This window comes from Mustela erminea, chromosome 2 (assembly GCF_009829155.1).
Source record: "Mustela erminea isolate mMusErm1 chromosome 2, mMusErm1.Pri, whole genome shotgun sequence".
NCBI lineage: Eukaryota > Metazoa > Chordata > Mammalia > Carnivora > Mustelidae > Mustela > Mustela erminea.
In genome coordinates, this window is record NC_045615.1 from 109,181,340 (window position 1) to 109,200,548 (window position 19,209).

A 19,209-nucleotide genomic window follows, 5' to 3' on the forward strand; every position below is an offset into this window, starting at 1 on the left:
AAATGTGTGTGCGCGTGCACCTGCGTGCACACGTGTTTAGTGGTAGAGGGGTTGATGGGTGTGAAAGCAGAGACAGTTCTAAAGCAGGGAGAGCTCCACTACCATGAGCAGAGGTCGGGGGCAGCTCCAGGCACCCTGACACCTCCCTGGAACCACTCATGTGCTCCCAGACTTCTGGGCCACACGGCAATGGCAGCTGGTGGGAAGTCTTGACATGCCCAGGAGAGAGGCATTTTTAACCAAAGGTTACTTGTGGTATAGGAAGACTAGTATGGACATATGACATCTCTAACGATTACAACACTTAGAACGGGACTACTTGAACTCACCAAATGGTCAGCTTTTGCTTCTAGATCACTTGCAAAGGCTAAAAGATTCACTTTGGTGGGAGCTTTACCCATCTACAAAAGAGGGAGAAAGAAAACCGCATCATGGCTGTGGGATTTTTTAAGTCTTAACAATATCTAATAGACAACAGAGTGAATTATGCTCCATAAAATAAGGCCGGAAACTCTTACAGAGGTGACAATAGCTGCACTCTTATTTATACATGTAAAACCATATTATTTTTATTCAACTACATGATCCAACCATAAAAAGAAATTAAGTACTGATCTATGCTATAATGGAGATGACTCTCAAAAACTTTTAGGTTACATAAAAGGGAAGCAGTAAAGACCATTAAACACAGAAGGCCACATGTTGTATGACTCCGCTCACATGACATATCCAGGATCGGTAAATTCATAGGAGCAGAACATAGATTAGTATTTGCCAGGCCTGGGAGGTGGGGGAAGGGAACAACTATGTAAGGGGAATGAGGCTTCTTTTTTGGGAGATAAAGATATTTTAGAACTGGATAGAAGCAGTAGTTGAGCAACACTGTCATTATACTACAAGCTAATGAATTGCTCTCTTTAATTTTTTTTAAATTTAAAAATTTATCTTAAAGATTTTATTTTTAAGTAATCTTTCCACCCTTCGTGGAGCTCGAACTCACGACCCTGAGATCAAGAGTCGCATGCTCTACTGACGGAGCCAGCCAGGAACCCCAGAATTGCTCACTTTAACATAGTTAATTTATGTTATGTAAATTTCATCTCAATAATTTAAAAAAGGAAAGAAAAACAAAACAAAAAACCAGAGGTATATGCTGTTATTTTTTTTCCCTCAAAGATCAAGCATGAACGCACGGCCGCACCTCAGCCAAGTAGACGTTATAGTCTATGGTGTCTATGCCCGAAGAGCTGAAGTTCATCAGGTTTTCTCTCCCTGCGGCGTCCAACAGCACAATATTGTCAATATTTACATTCAGATTTTTTAAATCTTTGCTTATGTTTCCAGCATGCTGCATGATAAAAAGAAAAGTTACAAGGAAGCCCATTCTTCAAGAATGCCTCATACTTTCACACATTAAAAGAGCAATGACACAAGACAGCAAAACCACAGATGAACATTTGACTGGCATTTCTTCCTGGTACTCTTCTCTCCCCTCCCGCTCCTTCCCTGTATCCCTGCCTCCTTCCTTATGCCCCACGCCAGGCACTGTGTGAGGAACTGGGATGCAGAGCAAAATAATACTCCATCTCAGCCCTCAGAGTCCTCAAAGGAAGAGGCAGTGTCATAATAAAGGCACACGAACTGCATCAGGACCTCAGGGGCAGGGAAGAGTCTGCCCAGGTCAGTGTCCTAGACAGGGCAATGGAGAGGAGGTGGCTTCTGAATGGGTCTGGACAAATAGAGATTTTGAAAGCGGTCAGGCAGGCTGTATCCCAGGGGAAGGAGGTAGCATGCCCTGGAATTGCATAGTGAGGACACTTGCGATCACGGGGACATGGCTGGTGATTTGGGGTTGTCCTAGGGAGCAATCAGCATGTAGTGCCTGAGTATCCCGAGCACTCCGTTTCTTGTGCACAGAGAACACGACACACAGCATGATGCCAAATCAGCAGAGGGCATCTGGTGAGGGCTTGAATTATATTTATATGGACATGCAAGGAATATTTAGGGAGGATAATCAACACAAGACAAAATACAATACAATGCAGAATTTGTATTCAGCTTTTAAATAAACCCCTTCCTATCCAAAAACTGTCAGGCCATCATGGTCTCCTGGTGCCTCTGAAAGCCTTCTGTGATGTCTCAGTGGGCAAGCTGTGAGGTTTAGCCTCTTTCCTTGGTATCCCTTAGTATCTTCTTCCATTGGGAAGCCCAGAAGAAAGAAGGCTCCTTACGTGTTTTCCTATGAGAAGACCTAAAAGGCCTCCAGGTATGGGAAGGGGGTCAGCCTAGGTTCATGGCACCCTAGGCCTGACCAGCTGAAATTCTCTTGCTCCTCCTCCTGTCCAGTATGCTCTTGAGTGGGCTCTCCTCAGAGTCTTCAGGCTCATGACTTGGGCGGATGGGCTCAGGTGAAGGAGCAGGAGGAAGTCATTCCCTTCTATCAGCGTCCAAGGCTGTTGACATGCTGTCTTGCTGAGGGCCAGGGGAGCTCCGCAGAGGCCCCTTGGAGTCCTGGGGCCACAGCCATGATGCCCAAGGGGCAATGAATGTGTGGGATGGAGTCCTGGGTGCCTAGTCCCCCCCCCTCAGGGACTGGGCCAAAAAAGGTGGCCAGTGTTGGAGAGCCAATATCCCTGGGGCTTTGTTCCTCTAAGGACACTGACACACAGCAAGATAAGATCTTCCCACATCAGAGCATTCGAGTAGTCAACTAGAGAAACTCAGGCCTCAAGAAAGACAACAGGTTGAGGGGGTGAGGAAAATGATGTGGAATTAGACAGAAGCGAGTGTTGCACAACCTTGTGAGTGTACTAAATGCCACTTTTAGATGGTGAGTTTTATCTTATGTGAATTTCACCTCAATGAAAAAAAAAAGAAGAAGAAGGTAACTGGATTGACTAAAGACATGTCCATTTCCTGGCTGGCTCTAATTCCTTACCTCCTGAATGTTGAGATGCTCACTGATATTGTAGCTGTTCTCAAGCTTAAGCGTGGTATAGATGCCCTTATTTTCTTTGCAATCACTGTGGGAATAAACAGAGAAATTATGATCTAGAAAGGTGGCCATACCTACCTCTCTCCCCTGCTACAGATGGAAGGAGGGAGATTCACTGTTTATCTTTTGTTTTGTCTAAATCTGCATGCAGAGAAGTGGCTTCTGAGTGCTGATGCAGGAGGAAGTCTCTCCCTGTGCCTACTGTTCCAGACTTTGTTCCCTGCTTTGCTTAATGTCCCGACTTTGGAACAGATACAGTAAGACTGGTAAATCATCCTTCTGTCTATCTCCTTTGTGTTTTTTCTACTGCTATGAGGGATAACAAGTTCACAAACAGGGAAGAAATAAATTCTCATAAAAAAAAACAAATAAAAAATAATACCACCTGTGTGTTACAGAGAGTATCATGGGCTTTATTAAAAGATTCTAAGGCTTTATTAAAAGATTCTATCAAAGCCCTGCCAGACCACTTGTCTCCCTCTTTCCAAGGTTGAGCTTCACTCACTAAGCATATGGTTAGATGTATATTTTCAGGGCAGGATGGAGATGAGAAGGGGCCACACCTATATCCAGATGGTCAGTACACCTAAGTGTACTTCACCTCTCCGTGCTTCTCTAAAATGTGCAAAATGTCTCCTTGACTGAGCTAAGAAGGGTAAGCTCATCTGATGCATGTCCCTGTCACTGAGACAGCCACTTCCTGGAGGTGCCTCTTCCTTGTCCAGTCACCAAAGCCTTCTAGACCTGAGGGATGCCTCGGAGAAGCCATTTTCCCACAGCCCTAGGAGGTGTGAGACTCCTCTCCAGGAAATCCCCAGTTGGCTGGTGTTGTTGAAATGGAGAGCTTGAAACACTAACCACGAGGGGTAAGGCTGCAGAATTCTCTAGGAGCCACAGTCACAAAGAGCTGGCAGGCTGGGCCAAGGCCAAGAAGATCGGCTTTGTCCTTTCAGGCCAAGCGTAGTTTAATCGCGCACAGCGACTCCAATTGATTGATAACATCTGCCTACAACATGCTGTGGAGAAGATCCTGAGACTCTTCTAACTATGAACAAGACCACAGTTGACTACCAAGTTCTACCATGAAGGCCACTCATCTGCTGTCTCTGCTAGGGGAGCCTCTGAACCTTATTGAACAAAGAGGAAGTAAAATTGCCCAAGGTCCCCACTGCCTGCTCCCTGATCATAGAGTCAAGACTGGAGCCCATCCATTAGCTGCTTCACTGTTAGCATGTCTGAGATTTGGACCCATCTGCTAACTTCTTCTTATATATGGCGTTTCTTGGGGCAGCATGATTCCTGTGTAAAGAGTTTTCAAAGGGTCTCATTAATACATCTTAGGGTCTAACCAGCAAGGTCTAGTGCATACTGGATGGGGGACCTTGAGATATCACCATGCCAGAGTCTAGAAGGCTTTCAGGGGAAGGATTTTCTCTTTGGTCTTATTTCCACTATCTCTTTGTGAAGACAATAGAATAGCTGGTCTTATCAAGCTTAAAGACACTTTGAAAGCAAAATTCTCATTCTGGAACAACATTTTCAGTAGCCAAAAAAATGCATAATGTTATTAATTCTACCTGTAAACTTGTTCAAAAGTGAGATTAATATCCGGGTTGTTAAACACCATGCCAGAGAGATAGTATTTCCAATTCTCATTTAGTAAATATGGTGTGTCCAAAATCTAGAACAAATTGAAAAAAGCTTTTTTAAAAGAGATACTTTTACTCAAATACACATACATATAATAAAATATTCTGTTAAATGTATTTTGGGGATTTTGAAGATCATGGTTTTCTTTATTGGTCTCCAATTTAAAATGGGAAAATAATACTGTGATCGGAATAAACTGACGACAGGTAGCATCAATGAGAATTAGTGAGCTATTTTTTTTGGAGAACACTTCACTTAGTAAGACAAGTACATTAGAAATGGGAGAGTTGAAAACTTGATTCAGAATAGCCAATAGAGAGCCATAAAGCAGTAGGTCCACCTTTTTGCTACTTTTCTGTAGACAAAATTAATTAAAACTTGCATACTTTATCACTTAACATCATATATCGAAGATGGCTAATAGGTCATATGTAATATCATCTATGTTAAGATGAGCTCATAAGTGCATGGCAACATATATGCTTGAGGAATGTAAGCTTCAAAATATCCCCTATTTTATGGCATCTGGGTGGCACAGTCAGTTAAGCAGTTGACTTTTGGTTTCGGCTCAGGTCATGATCTCAGGGTCATGAGATCAAGTGTAGAGTTGGCTTAGGATTCTCTTTCCCTCTCCCTCTGCCCTCCTGCTAGTGCTCATGCTCTCTCTCTCAAATAAATAAATAAATCTTTCAAAAGGAAATCCCTATTTTTTTAATTTTAATTTTAATTTTTTATTTCTTTTCGGTGTAACAGTATTCATTGTTTTTGCACCACACCCAGTGTTCCATGCAATATGTGCCCTCCCTAATCCCCACCACCTGGTTACCCTAACCTCCCACCCCCCCACCCCTTCAAAACCCTCAGGTTTTTTTTCAGAGTCCATAGTCTCTCATGGTTCATCTCCCCCTCCAATTTCCCTCAACTCCCTTCTCCTCTCCATCTCCCCATGTCCTCCATGTTATTTGTGATGCTCCACAAATAAGTGAAACCGTATGATAACTAACTCTTTCTGCTTGACGTATTTCACTCAGCATAATCTCTTCCAGTCCTGTCCATGTTGCTACAAAAGTTGGGTATTCATCCTTTCTGATGGAGGCATAATACTCCATAGTGTATATGGACCACATCTTCCTTATCCATTCATCCGTTGAAGGGCATCTTGGTTCTTTCCATAGTTTGGCAACTGTGGCCATTGTTGCTATAAACATTGGGGTACAGATGGCCCTTCTTTTCACGACATCTGTATCTTTGGGGTAAATACCCAGTAGTGCAATTGCAGGGTCATAGGGAAGCTCTATTTTTAATTTCTTGAGGAATCTCCACACTGTTCTCTAAAGTGGCTGCACCAACTTGCATTCCCACCAACAGTGTAAGAAGGTTCCCCTTTTTAGCAATTTAACACAGCATGGAAGATAATGAAGTCTGGCTTGATGTATCACTATTATTTTTTATGATGAGCCCAAATGGACATAATTTAACACATTGACACTCCCAATTTAATTTTCCTCAATCAACTGAATAATTAAAATACCATGACAGCTGGTTACCTTCATAGTCACTCACCAAGTTTCATAACAGATCTGAGGTGAAAGAGCATATATAATAAAACAGCAAAACAGAAATAATCTTTTGAGAACCAGAATCTGGAGAAAAGCATCAGAAAGCCAGAGTGACAAGAGTGCCACACAGACCCAGATTTCCTTGTTAATTAATGATACTGAACTGAGAGGTGGTCCCATAGAGTCCATAGGACAGAGTTTCAGAGGGAGAAGGCAGAGCCTGAATTCACTTCCCAACAGCCTCGTCAGATGGCCTCCAGGGACAACACTCAGCCATGAGATGTAGAATTTTTCAATGTCTTTCACTTAAATTGAAGGTCTCAAAGCATTGGCATGGGCAACTGTCATTTGAGAAACCCTTTAAAATGTCAGAAGCCTTCTGGGTTACCCCACCTTGGGAATCCCCCCCCAAACCCATTATAGTCCACATCAATGAGCAGGCCTTAACTCCTTGTGCTTATTTTACTTGACATTCGAAAACTTCACCTTTTTTTTTTTTTTTTTTTTTTTTTGCTCTGACAAATAGAAGGAATCTTAATTTACTGAATAAAACCCAAAATGCTCATCTTTTTGCCCCCCATCTCTTTGCCCCCACAAGATATGGGGAAATCAGTTTCCACTCAAGCCCTTTCCACAGCAGGCCCGGAAGGCATCCTCACCTGGAATAACTTCCCGTTTTGATACGGCTCACAAACCAGTTTTTCCATGTTTCCTCCAATGACAAACGTGAGAACGACAATGGTCATCAGTATCCAACAAAAGAAGAAACTGACTCCAACCCCGCTGGAAACCAAAACCAAAGTAAAACAGAAATGAAGTCTGGAATTCTACAGTAAATTATTCAACATTCAGGGGCGCCTGACTGACTCTTTTGGTAAAGCATGTGACTCTAGATCTCGGGGTCATGAGTTCAAGCCCCAAGTTGGATGCAAAAATTACTTAACAAACAAACAAACAAACAAAAACTATAGGTCCAATATTACCTACCAGTACTTACTAATCCTACCTACGTGGTGTAGGAAAAGGACCTAGAGTCTTTGCTTTGTGCAGGTTAAGTGAGCCCACCTGCTCCGGAATGGAGCCGGGAAACGGTAAGCACTGTGACCTTCCAGTCCCAGTCATATATTTAGGGAATGCTCTGACTTAGTCTCTGGTCTCTTTGCAGCCCAGCACCATGATTCAGACATTGCCTCTGGAGTCAGGTGAGTGATCTGGCCTTCTGCAGTTGATGCATTGGGTGGGGAGGTTCCGAGGTAGGAAATGTACCATGGGGAGTTTGAGAGGGGCCAACGTGGTTCTGCGTGCAGAGGGAGGGCTGAGCGCGGCATGAACACAGCTCAGGAGGCAGGCAGGAGTGCACGGGTGCAGGGGTACAGGGGACAGGGGACAGGACCTGTCTGGTCCAGGAAGGGGTGGCTGCTGAGGGCCCAGAAGCATAGAAAGAGCATAACGCCGTTTCTCTCTGAGGAAGAACATTCTTGTCAGAGCATGCAGGACAGGAGGGACAGAGGCCCGCGTGGATGGGTCTACCACTGAGGAGGCTGCCGTCCATCCTGGGGTGGTGGGCTGATGTGGCTGGAGGCAGGGGACAGAAGAGATGGGACACAAGAGATGGACACAACAGGATGTGCAGGAGATTCTAGGCAAGAGAAGGCGAGGAAGGGCCCCGGGTCATGCCAGGGCTTGTCAGCAGGGAAAGGAGACACTGGTGCTGAGAAAGGGAAGAGAGGGAGGGATCCGGTCCTGCTCCCCGCGGGAGGAGGTGTGATGCTGGAGGGGAGTCGGCTGTGTGCAGAGCGCACACGTCTGGGTTACAGGCTGGCACGAGGCAACCAGCTGCTTAGAAGTGACCACTGGACCTTGGGGCTGGGACTGGAGGGAGAGGCAGCCTGGGCCCCGGCCTGGGAGACGGTGCTGCTTGAGGAGCAGGTGGTGGGAGGGCAGCTAGTGAATAAGGCAGCCAGGGAGAGCTGCAGTGTGGGAACGAAAGCACTAGGGCACGGGGTCACGGAAGGGAAAACTAAGGGGAGTCTGCCGTGGGTAGGGAGCACAGGGGACCCAATCACTGCAGGGAGGGCACATTCCAGGGAACTACTGGAAGTCCCCTGGCTGGAAGCCTGGAGGCCACTGCTGACCAGAGGGAAGGGGAGTGGCCTGGGCAGGGCAGGGCAGGGAGGAATTAAACAGCAAATCTCATTATTTCTAGACATCTGCGCAGGGGGAGGTGTGAGAGGGAAGAAGGGGTGTTAGGAAGTTTTCTGTTGTCCAGTTTCAAGAGGGGAGAAAGCAGACTGTGCTTAAGTGTTGAGAAGACAGGCTAGGAGAGGGGAAGAGGATGAGGCCAAGGGAGAGGGAGGGCGGATCCAGGGCACCTCCCGAGCGGTGCGCAGGGGTGGGAGGGAACAGCAGGTGGGAGGGGCCAGAAGGCAGACGTCCTTCGGCTCAAGGAACGGCGTGTGTCGTGGATGCGGGGGCGCTGGAGTTATGAGAAGGCGTGTGATGGCTTTTATTTTCTCTGTGAAGAAGGAAGTCCAGCCTTCTGCTAAGAGAAGGGGAAAACGAGGAGGACGGATATATGAGTGGAAAAAGCCACTGGAGAAGGGAGGGAGGGGGAGGGGGAGCGAGGAAGGGAGGAAGAAAGGAGGAACTGGGGAGGTGAGACAGGGAAGCCTGTAGAGCTCTGAAGGATCCATTTGAGGTGGGGGTCATAATTCTGTAGGGATGCCAATGTGCCCCATTGTGTGACCTTTCTCTAGGGTGCTCAGTTACTTGGACGTAGACACAGACAGAGCAGACTCTTGACTGAGCCTAGGTAGAACAAGCCAGATCATAACAGATGATTGTACCATCACCAGTACAAACGGAAGGACCCTCAGAAGTGTGGAGGCTGATGGACTTAAAAACATAGCCTCCCTTCTTGAGGGCGGGATTCTGCCCAGTGGACATACTTAAGGTGTAATTACGAATATTTGCCCGGTGTTGCTGGAATAGATAGCAAGGTATGTTCACTGCAGGGGCCCCTGTCAGCCTGAGTTTCTCTGTTCTGAAAGGCTTTGGAGTCAGGAAGCGCATAGAGAAGGGGAACATGTGTGAAGCGAAAGCCAGTCACCATGGTTTTAACCGTGTACCCGAGCATGTGCGGGCATCAGAGTTATAAAAATCATCTAAGTCTTTGATAGGACACTTCGGACAAACACAGCTACTCTCAAGAGCTTACTGTTAGCATTCCCAGACTTGGTTTACCAAATATGCTTCTCTATCTAGAAAAGGGACACACCATCACCCAAGGCCTGTCACTCAGAGAAGAATGGCTGAGAAGAATGGCTTAAAGTGTTGTAAAGGAGGAGAGAAGGAGAAGTAAAACAAGTACAAGAAAAATAACAGGCAACAAAGACCATCTGTGGCCAGCAGAAGTGAAAATATTTATTATCTGGACCTTTATAGAAATGTGTGCTGACTCCTGACCCACACGGTTAGTGACATGCACGTAACCTCAGAAGCCCTAGTCAAAGATCTTCAGGACTTTGTTCAACCACTGAGGGTAGCCAACCTCGCTCCATTTCGGTGACCTCAGGATCTCCTATTCCTTGGTGGCTGACGTTTGTGTCATCCCTAGTGCCTCACAATTATAACTAAATGTGCAAAAATACGGCTTGTGATGTTTTGTCTGCAGTTGGGTCCTACTTAGAGTCATTCCCTAGAATGGGAACGACTTGGTCGAGGCAGTTACTGTGTTTTTAGGGTCCTTGCTCCGGCCTGACAAACTGCTTTCTCAACTTGCCACCAGTGTGACCATCTTGTGACACCTGTGGCTACGCCGGGTATTAGCTTCTCTTCAAAGCTCCGGATAATCTGAGCATGGTTTCCAACAGTTAAAACTGGAAGTTTCACAGTGCATGTTAGTATAAGAGAGAGTTTTCTTGTTGTCTAGGTGAGTTTTCCTTCCCTCGGGGGAGACCTTCCATGGGCCTTGGAGACAGACGTACACTCCCCGCTGTATCCCATCCGGTCCCCAATATGCTCCCCGGACTCTTAGAAGACACAAGGATCAGAGCAGAGTCAGGGCTCTCTGCCTCTCCTCCCCCCGATCTTTCACTAGGAGCCCCAAGGGGGATAAGGACTCTTGGTTGGTTTTTCAAGAGACCATGTTCTTCAGCATACGGTGTTTCTGTTTTTAAGGACAGGTGGTCTTGTGGTTACAGCTGAACAAAATATACTCTTTCTGGTTCCTACAGGCAAATAAACGGTTTTTAAGAAGAAATTACATTTTTCTAATTGGTTTGACTAGACCAGCTATACTTGTATCACTTTCCCCCTTCACAAGTATCCAGTTGTTTGCCGGCTATCTCAGGAGATGGAAGGGCCTGCCAAACGCAAATTCCATCCTGAGGGGTGGGCGACCACGGAGCCCACAACCATCCTCAGGCTGCAAGCCACCTGAAATGCATCTGATCAGCCTTTCCCCTATAGTGTGATAAAGCCCATTATTCCCAAGCCCCGGGCTTCTGTGTGAGTTTGTCTCTTTAGAGATTCCTTACTCTGCAGAGGTGAGAATTACACCCAAACTGAAATAATTTTAGTCTCCCTCCAATGGCTCATGACTCCCCTGTTTCTTTCTTCTTTGAAGCAAGTAGCACATATGTTGGTTTTGTCCCTTCAAAATGTTCAAATAGAATTTTACAGTAAATGCACCTGTTCAGAGCAATGTACTCTCTTCCATCAAAAAAGGTGGGATCTATCAACTTATCATCAAAACACTGACAAAACAGCCAAGTACCAGGATTAGTAAAATCTGAACATTAAACTCATTTTCTATCTGTAACTGTGTACACTGGAACAAAAAGTCAGGGTAATAAACTGTTCCTTGCTGCATTAATTTAAATGTAGGCATGTGAGCAAATAGGCTTTTCCATGCATGGGGCTCTGTTCAGTTTTGTGCAATTTTGGCAGACTCCCGTGTTGTTAGCTTTAAGGTTGTTTGTAAGACCATTGTGTTCTCAGGCAGCTCTTTCTGCTCATGGGTCCTGTCTCCATGCTTTAATAAAACCACTTTTTTGGGGGGTGCCTGTGTGGTTCAGATGGTTAAGCATCTATCTACAGCTCAGGTCATGATCACTGGGTCCTGGAATTGAGCCCCACATTGGGCTCCCAGCTCAGCGGGGAGTCTGCTTCTCCCTCTACCCCTCTGCCTCTCCCCCTGCTTGTGTGCTCTCGCACTCTAATGAATAAATAAGATCTTAAAAAAAAATGGTTTTTGCATCACCACCACCACCACCAAAAACAACAACAAAAAAACCCACAAAAGGCTCTTGTGCTACATTAATGCTAAGAAAGACTTGTACTATACAGGAGATTCCATGTTTGATGGAAAGGCCATACCATCATGGCTCATCAATCTGATTAATTCTTGTAGAGACCCAATGTTTGGAAAAGCACATTAATGCAGGATACTTGCTTGCCTGATTCTCTCAGCCTGGTACTAGTAATGTAGGCTGAGATGAGAGAGTGTGGCTGAGGTTTTGAGTCTCCATTGCTCGAGGGACCTGTTCCAAACCTTTACCTTCCTCTTTGAGCCCCATCACGCTCCCTGCCGCTGATTCTTGAGGTTCAGACTGGAAAAGGATATGTCAACTGGGAAGCCACACAGCTTCCTCTCAGGGGCACATTCAAAGCTTCTATCTCTGCTTCCTGCTTGACATTTCTGGCCCAACTGCGGTCACAGCCAGCTCATGTCCCATGTGCTTTGTCCTACCCTGGTAGGGTAAGGATTTTTTGCTTGCTTGTTTGTTTCAGAACAATGAACTTGGATATGAATATCTTGGAAGCAGGCACAAAGGCTCGGTCGCTGGTACCCCACACCTTCTCTTATCACTGATTAAGGCTTCGTGTCTAAATCCTAAGGGTGCTGGGTCGGCAATCTCTTTGCTAAATCAAGTTTCCAGAGTTTCAGAGTAAACAAGCTAATGATACTGTTGACCACAGAGAACAGTGTCTAAGATCAGAACAATCCTCAGCAAGTTTCTGGTGAATAAATGGATGGATGGAGGGAGGGAGGGAAGAAGAGAGAGAGAAAATACAATAGGAATCAAGATGGCAAGCTTAGAAATAATTTCACTACAGAGGAGCCCACCATATAGAAACACAGTGTTTAAGCCTGTCTATCAAAAGTCTAACAATTTCGAGTTTTCTTCTATTTTTTAATGTGTGGTGGGATTTCCCACAGTGACAGAAGCTCAGACACAACAGGACGCCCACTCCACTGGAACCCAGAACACTTAGCCCAGAGGCCACTGGCTTCGTGTCATCTCTTTTCTTCCCTGCATTTCCACCACCCCTCCCCCCAGCCCCCTGACGGGGCAAGGAAGAGCAAACACTCACACCATGAGGAAGATGCCCCCGGTGTTCGAGATGCAGCCTCGTTCAGTTGGGGTGGAATGGCGGTCATAGCCACACGTGCCACACATCAAGCCCAGGTAATAAAAAACCACCATGAGTGTCAGCAAACAGCAGACAACCAGGCCACCCAGCCACCTGGTGAAGCAAGCACAGGGTTATTATACATAAAAGAGGTTGATGTCCTGATAACACAAAAGCTCTTGGGCTAGGGCTGGAGCAGTCGAGTTAACACTTTGCAATCAGATACCGGATTCCCCTGTGAAGGGCTCAGAGAGTGACCTTGTAGCTACAAGAACCCTTCCCACCCCAGTCCTCCAACCCAACTGGCAAGAAACCTTAATTTTTATCTTGGTTTTGAAGAGCTCTGTCTCGCTCATTGGTCATGAGACTATTGCTTCCTTCCTTTGCTTCATTTCCGTGGGGTTTGTAAGCGGAGTTTACTCAAGTACTCCAAAGCTACGGATAACTGTACCCCTTTAGACCTGCAAGTTCTGTCAAGGTTCCTGAGGCGGCAAGCAAGCACTTATTATAATGATAATGAGATGTGGACAGATCAGGATGAGACAACAGATAAAGAAATATCAGGTTCTTTTCCCTGGTCTTTCTCTAAAGTGCTTTGGGGTTGCAGGAATAATTGGGGAGGGGAGCACTGTATTCTTTGCTGAACCAGAAACTCTACACGGGGAGTGCACTGAATATTTCAGAACTTATGAGAGCATCCTAAATCAAGTACTTGCAGAACGCAAATCTTAATTTTGTAATGGTCCTGTGAGACATTTTAGGATAATGGGCCCTCAATTAAGTCTTACTGGCATTCCCGGAATGTACTGCAACCTTTTCCAGAAGCTGAGGAGCATTCAAGGGTAGAAATGCTTCCCAACCGTCAAAACACTAAAAAATAAAGAATTTACTTCTGCAACAAAAGCTGCCACTGAAACTTTTCATTCAATTAAGAACAGTCTCAATAACTGTAAAAGCCACCTGCACCCACACTGTGGCTATTTTGTTCCAGATACTGGAGACGCCAAATCAAACAAATCACGGATCCTGGCCTCGGAAATCATTTGCAGTTAATGTGTGCTTCACCTGCTTGGTTAAATTTCTTTTAAAAATAAGCTTCTAGTTCTCAGGGCAGGGAGACCCAATGTGTAGACAGATAATTGCATGGTTCTTTCCATTTGTGAAACTCTAACCTCTAATGAGATTGTAAATTCATTGAGAAAGGGTCAGTCTTATGTTTGTCCTGACACCTGCTGGGGTGACCTAGCCACACGGTAAGAAAATGGTTGATTACAGGACAATAACTGAGAGCATTCTCAGATGGGGGTTGAAAACCCTCCTCCCAAACGTCACCACTGACCTTGTGAAGGTTATTCCACTCCCCTGAGCCTCAAGTTCCTCATCTATGAAACAAGGTTACAAATAGAACAGAACCCTGCAGTTTTTTTTGTTGGGTTGCTTGTTTGTTTTGGAGTATTAAATGAGATGTCATGCGTACAGCTCTTTGGATGGCAGGCCGTAACTGTTCCTGAATTGCAAGCAATTATTGTTATTATTTTATTATTTATCTTGGGTTCTTGCTTAATAAATATCTGAACAGGAATGGAAGTCTCTGAAATTTCCATGAGTCTGGCCAAAAAGAATGATTCTGAAACTGATAGGTGGTGGGGCTGGGCCTTTTAGAGAAGAGAGCACACCTTACCTCTCATACACATGGTCCTTGAAGTACGTCCAGTCTGTAGGTCCACCACTCCTTAGCACTCCTGCCTGAGATGTCCATAGTCATCTCCAAGGCCAAACCCCACTGGCTAACGTTTTCTAATGGGCCAATCCACAGCTGAGGACCACAGCTGCTTACATGAGCTCTCCAGTAATTTACTCATTTCAAGGATGTTCTTTCTCTAAGAACCGACCTTGATATGTTGATTTTATAAGCAACGAAAATTAGAATATTATCCAAATGCCCTCCATAATTCCTTTATAGGCTTTCAAATCTTTTTACATATGTTAGATAGTTACAACTAGGATTCTAGAAGCCATTAATGACATCAGAATTGCAAATTATTGACTGTTTGGCTCAAGAACTTCCAGTCTTCAGTTTTTAAAAATATACATGAATTTGCATGCCATCCTTGGACAGGGGTCATGCTATCTTGTATCATTCCAACTTTACCAAAGCCAGCGCTCCAACTTATTAAATAAACATAAACTAGGGTTAACACATACCAAGTTACGTGTTCTTTGTACAATCTTCTCTCACAACATGATCCCAGTTATCAGGTCTGATTTCTCCCCTGTTCTAGAACAAGTTTCACCCCCTAGCTTGCCAGCTCTGGGTGGGGAGAGGGCAGGGGGCACTCACCTGTACGAATCATACTCCTCCAACGTGAATAAATGTTGGTGGATGTAAGTTTCGGTGTCATTAATGTAACCCATGAAATTGGACAGCTTATCCTGTATTGGAATCTGCTTGCCTATATTTTCAATATTTGAACCAAGGGAATTCAAGGAACTTTTGATATCTGAAAGCAAAGACACCCAGGTTATGCATTTTCAAACCTAAGGGAAACAGAAACTCTTGTTTTGGAACCAAAATGAAAAGCTTCAACCCCTTTAAGTTTTCCCCATGTTATGCATGTGTTTCAAACATGGAAAGGTTCTACAACAGCACGAATGCAGCCAAGACCATCAAAGAGCAATTACTTAACAGAACAGCAAGCTATGGGAGCTGACTTTAATGACATGGTGCTTAAGTCAAGCCAGAGTTTTCTTCTGCTGCTTATTTCACTAAAAAATAAAATGAATCTGGTGATTAAAGCCTATGGCATGCCTACCATGGACCAGGCACTTTTATAAATATTAACTCATTTATTTCACTGAGATAGATCTTCTTCCTATTTTACTAAGCGACCTGAGGCCCATCGAAGTTTAATCATTTCTCCAAAGATCTTTTCTTTTATTTTTTCCAAGAAAGCACTAGAGATGGGATTGAATGTCAGGTTTGTCTAACTCCAAAGCTTCCATTAAATGATTTTGAGAAAATAATTTAATAATAAATAGCATGCAACAACACGGTATTTCATCAGGAACAATTTTTTGAACAAATGACCCCAGGCAACATTTTTGTTAAAATTTGATTTGACTCCTACAAATTGAGATGTGTTAAAGTTCATCTGTGTTTCTCCTATGCAGACAGCGATGCATTCCCAATGGTCAGAGTTTCTATTAACATCCATCCTAACCTTTCAGAGAGAAGATAGGTTCTAATTTTCTGGAAAGTGTTTGACCATTGTGATGGGTCCTGGTATCAAAGCTACCCAGGACACAGATGTCATCTAATTTAATGTTCACACGGGTCTGAAGTTGGCGCTACCACAGTGATTCTTGACATGGGTGTACTAACAACATGCTAATCATTTAAATGTCCACTGATCCTGAAAAGGAAGATCAATTTCTTTGTAGAAGGAGAAACAAGACTAACTGTTCTCACAATGTGATCCCAGGGCTCCTGGTGAATTTTGGGTAAATGGTAGCATAAATCAAAATGGAATGACATAAAATGGTGGGAATCTTTTTCAAAGGTTGTTCACACAGAGCTCCTAGGAGAAGACTACTATCCACAGTGGCTCTAGTCTCTTCTAAATGTACCTGAAGACCCCAGGATCTTCAACAAGCTGACTCAATGGGTCTCTTCTTTAACTCTTGGATTTCTGAGAGTTTGAGAGATGTGGGATGCAGACCTTTCCTCCCCTATGAACAGTTCCCTCAACTCAGAATCAGGTTCCTTCTGCTTCTCAGGCTGTCCTGCTCTCCCACACCCCACAACTCTCCGGTCTTGACAGCTCGGGTGACTGTACCTGGCTGGTATCCTCTCTCCTCCGATACTTCCCTCAGGCCCCAGTTTGGATGTTGCTTCCTCCAGGAAGCCTTCCACTACTCTTTCCCACTTTTTGAACCACTTGCTTATACCTTGTCATGTTACCAGAGTGTGGTAAATGACATTGGTGTACATGCCCAGTTGAAGGGCAAGGCGGGGATCATGCTTTATCCTTCTCCCATCCCCAGAGCCCAGCAGAGCCTGGCACACAGTAGGCACTCAAACTATGTGTGTGGGGTAGGACCAAATGATCAAAACATGGGAGCTAAGGGTTCTTATTTGTTTTGGAAGGACATGAAAATAAGCAGTTGATATTCAGCTGAATGGAGTGATTGATACTCGCCCAGACCTGGGAAAACTCTGGCTTGTGTTGAGGCAATGACAGTGTGCAATGGGCCTCGCTCACGCATACTGCACACCTTGCTTTGCCAGACTTACAAGGGAGGGCTGCACGTATTGGCAGAAGAGGTCCAGAAAGGGGGAACAAAAAAAAAAAAAGTAAACACAGAAATTAGTAAGCAGGTGGCTCTCAGATGTACAACGCGTGTTAGCCTTCAGATGCTAGCATAGGAAAGCGTGAACTTTGTCTTTTATCTCCTAATATTTTAAAGTAGAATCTTAGGTGAAACAAAAAGAAAACCATAAAATATCTAAGACCTGTGATGATAGGATAAAATACCTTTTTTAACCCAAAATCTTAGAGGGTTGAAAGAACACTATTAGGGAGACAAAAATAATCAAAGACCTCTAACACAACATTTTAAAACCACTTGGTCAACAGAAAAAAGGAAGCACAGAGATGCTTTAAAAGAAGAAGAAGATCTCACATAGCTTCAGAGATTTCTTCTTTAAGCAAATAACCCCTGTCTATTTCCACTGCTGTGCATAGAACTGTGTGTACTGCACTCATTTTCTGTGAGTTCACCCCGAATACCATACCCTGAATACAACGTGACTCAATCATTTAAGACTAAGGGAATTCTCTCAATATCAGCTCTGCTCCTCCAAAAATCCTAAGCAACCTCAAGAGCCTAAGATACCATTACGGCAACATCAAAAAGCAGATGAACATCTTCTTAAAAAGACAAAATAAAGCCTTATGCATAGTATTCCTGGAAAAAAAAATGTATTTTAAGGTTTTTTTTTTTTTTTAAAGAAAATATAATAATCCACAGTTTTTCCCCAGGGAAACCAATCAAAACCTGACCTTCCTAGTTTAACCACAGTTGTCTCTAGTTCTGATAGCTCAGGTTGAGGCCTGGTCACCAGAGTGTGGCTTTGACCTTGCCTCTCTCGCCAGCAGGACAATGTTAATCAGAATTCAATAGGATTATCATTTCTTAAAATCTAAATCCCTGTGTGAAGGTGGCACAATTAAAAAGGTCTGAAGCTCATTTAATCTTCCAGATCAGTGAGAGAATTTTTTTAAGAGAGAAAAAAAATAACGGTTCTTAACAATATATTTTTTGTGTGTGTGCTAATCATTTAATGCTTAACAAAGAGAGAAACAAAATGACTTCAAACTCTGACTCTCACCTGATATGATGTCTGTGGTTTGATTTTGCACCATCTCAGGAATATCATTAAAGGATGTATAGCCCTAGAAAATAGTTCAAAGTAAATTGATACACATAGTGAGTAGAAGGGCAATTAACGAGGATTCACTTTGCAGCTTAGCATCGAGGAAAGTAAAATAAAAATGCTAGCAGTCATCTTCCAGCTGACATCGTCACTATATGGTCATTAAAAGACGAACAAAAAATCCCTTCTTAGAGAGGACTTTGTCTTTAAATTGAATCCCTCAAAGACCTTGCTAAAAGTTTTTTGCTTTTAAACTGTTAACTCATGTTATCTATACTAGCGTTTCTCAGTCGCGGGTGATTCGGTGTCCCCTCCAGGGGACATCTGGCAAATGTCTGGAGACATTTTGGTTATCAAAAGTATGGCACTATGTAGCAGGGACCCAGGGACCCAGGGCTCAATGCATGGGTCATCCCCCACCAGAGAGAATCATCAACAGTGTAGACAGCCCTGCAGCTGAGGAGGCCCTGATCTGTGCAATGTTCCATGAGCAGGCAGAAAGTGAGTTTCCAAACCAGAGCCGTACTTTCCAGAGCAATTAGAAAATTAGACTTGGGATCTAGTCTCACCCAACACACAGCTTTTAGTGAGTCTGAAGTGAAAACCAAAACAGCCATGCCAAGCTATGTCCTTTAGGGGATAAATCTGGGACAAGAAGAGGTCATTATATCCAAATAACTCAACTGAACAAGAGTGTTTTCTCCAGAAGGGTTTCATTGTGTTTCTTAGTTGTCTGCTGCTGTCTTTAGTCATCTGCTGGGGATCACTGGGGATCACAACTTGTTATGGACTCAATGTCTGGGCACCCCTGCTCCCCGTCCCTGGCATCACACCCTGAAATCCTAACCCCCTACTTTGAGTGATGGATGGTATGAGGAGGTGGGACCTTCCAGAGGTGATGAGGTCATGAGAATGAAACCTCAAGAATGGGATTAGGGACTTTAGAAAGGGGACCCCAGATAGCTCTCTCCACTACATGAAGATACAATGAGAAAATGGCCATCTGCAACCTGGAGGGGTCTCTCACTACAACTTGGTTATGCTAACCCCCTGACCTTGGACGTCCCGTTGCCAGAACTGTAAGAAATAAATTTCTTTCATTGAGAAGCCACCCGGCCTATGACAGGCTCTTATGGCAGTCTATTCTA

General features: G+C 44.3%; 1 protein-coding gene across 22 annotated transcripts in view; it reads right to left on the reverse strand.

Moving 5' to 3' along the window:
* The window catches only part of PROM1 (prominin 1), a 136,422-nt gene that overhangs the window by 13,627 nt on the left and 103,586 nt on the right, over positions 1-19,209 (reverse strand). For all 22 annotated transcript variants that reach the window (XM_032333902.1, XM_032333913.1, XM_032333905.1 and 19 more), the window contains 8 exons: positions 18,017-18,080; positions 14,966-15,125; positions 12,586-12,738; positions 6,867-6,990; positions 4,576-4,679; positions 2,942-3,026; positions 1,202-1,348; positions 330-401 (listed from right to left, as the gene is read on the reverse strand). In XM_032333902.1, the coding sequence (XP_032189793.1) occupies positions 330-401; positions 1,202-1,348; positions 2,942-3,026; positions 4,576-4,679; positions 6,867-6,990; positions 12,586-12,738; positions 14,966-15,125; positions 18,017-18,080 (909 nt within the window). The remainder of the gene's footprint in view (positions 1-329; positions 402-1,201; positions 1,349-2,941; positions 3,027-4,575; positions 4,680-6,866; positions 6,991-12,585; positions 12,739-14,965; positions 15,126-18,016; positions 18,081-19,209) is intronic.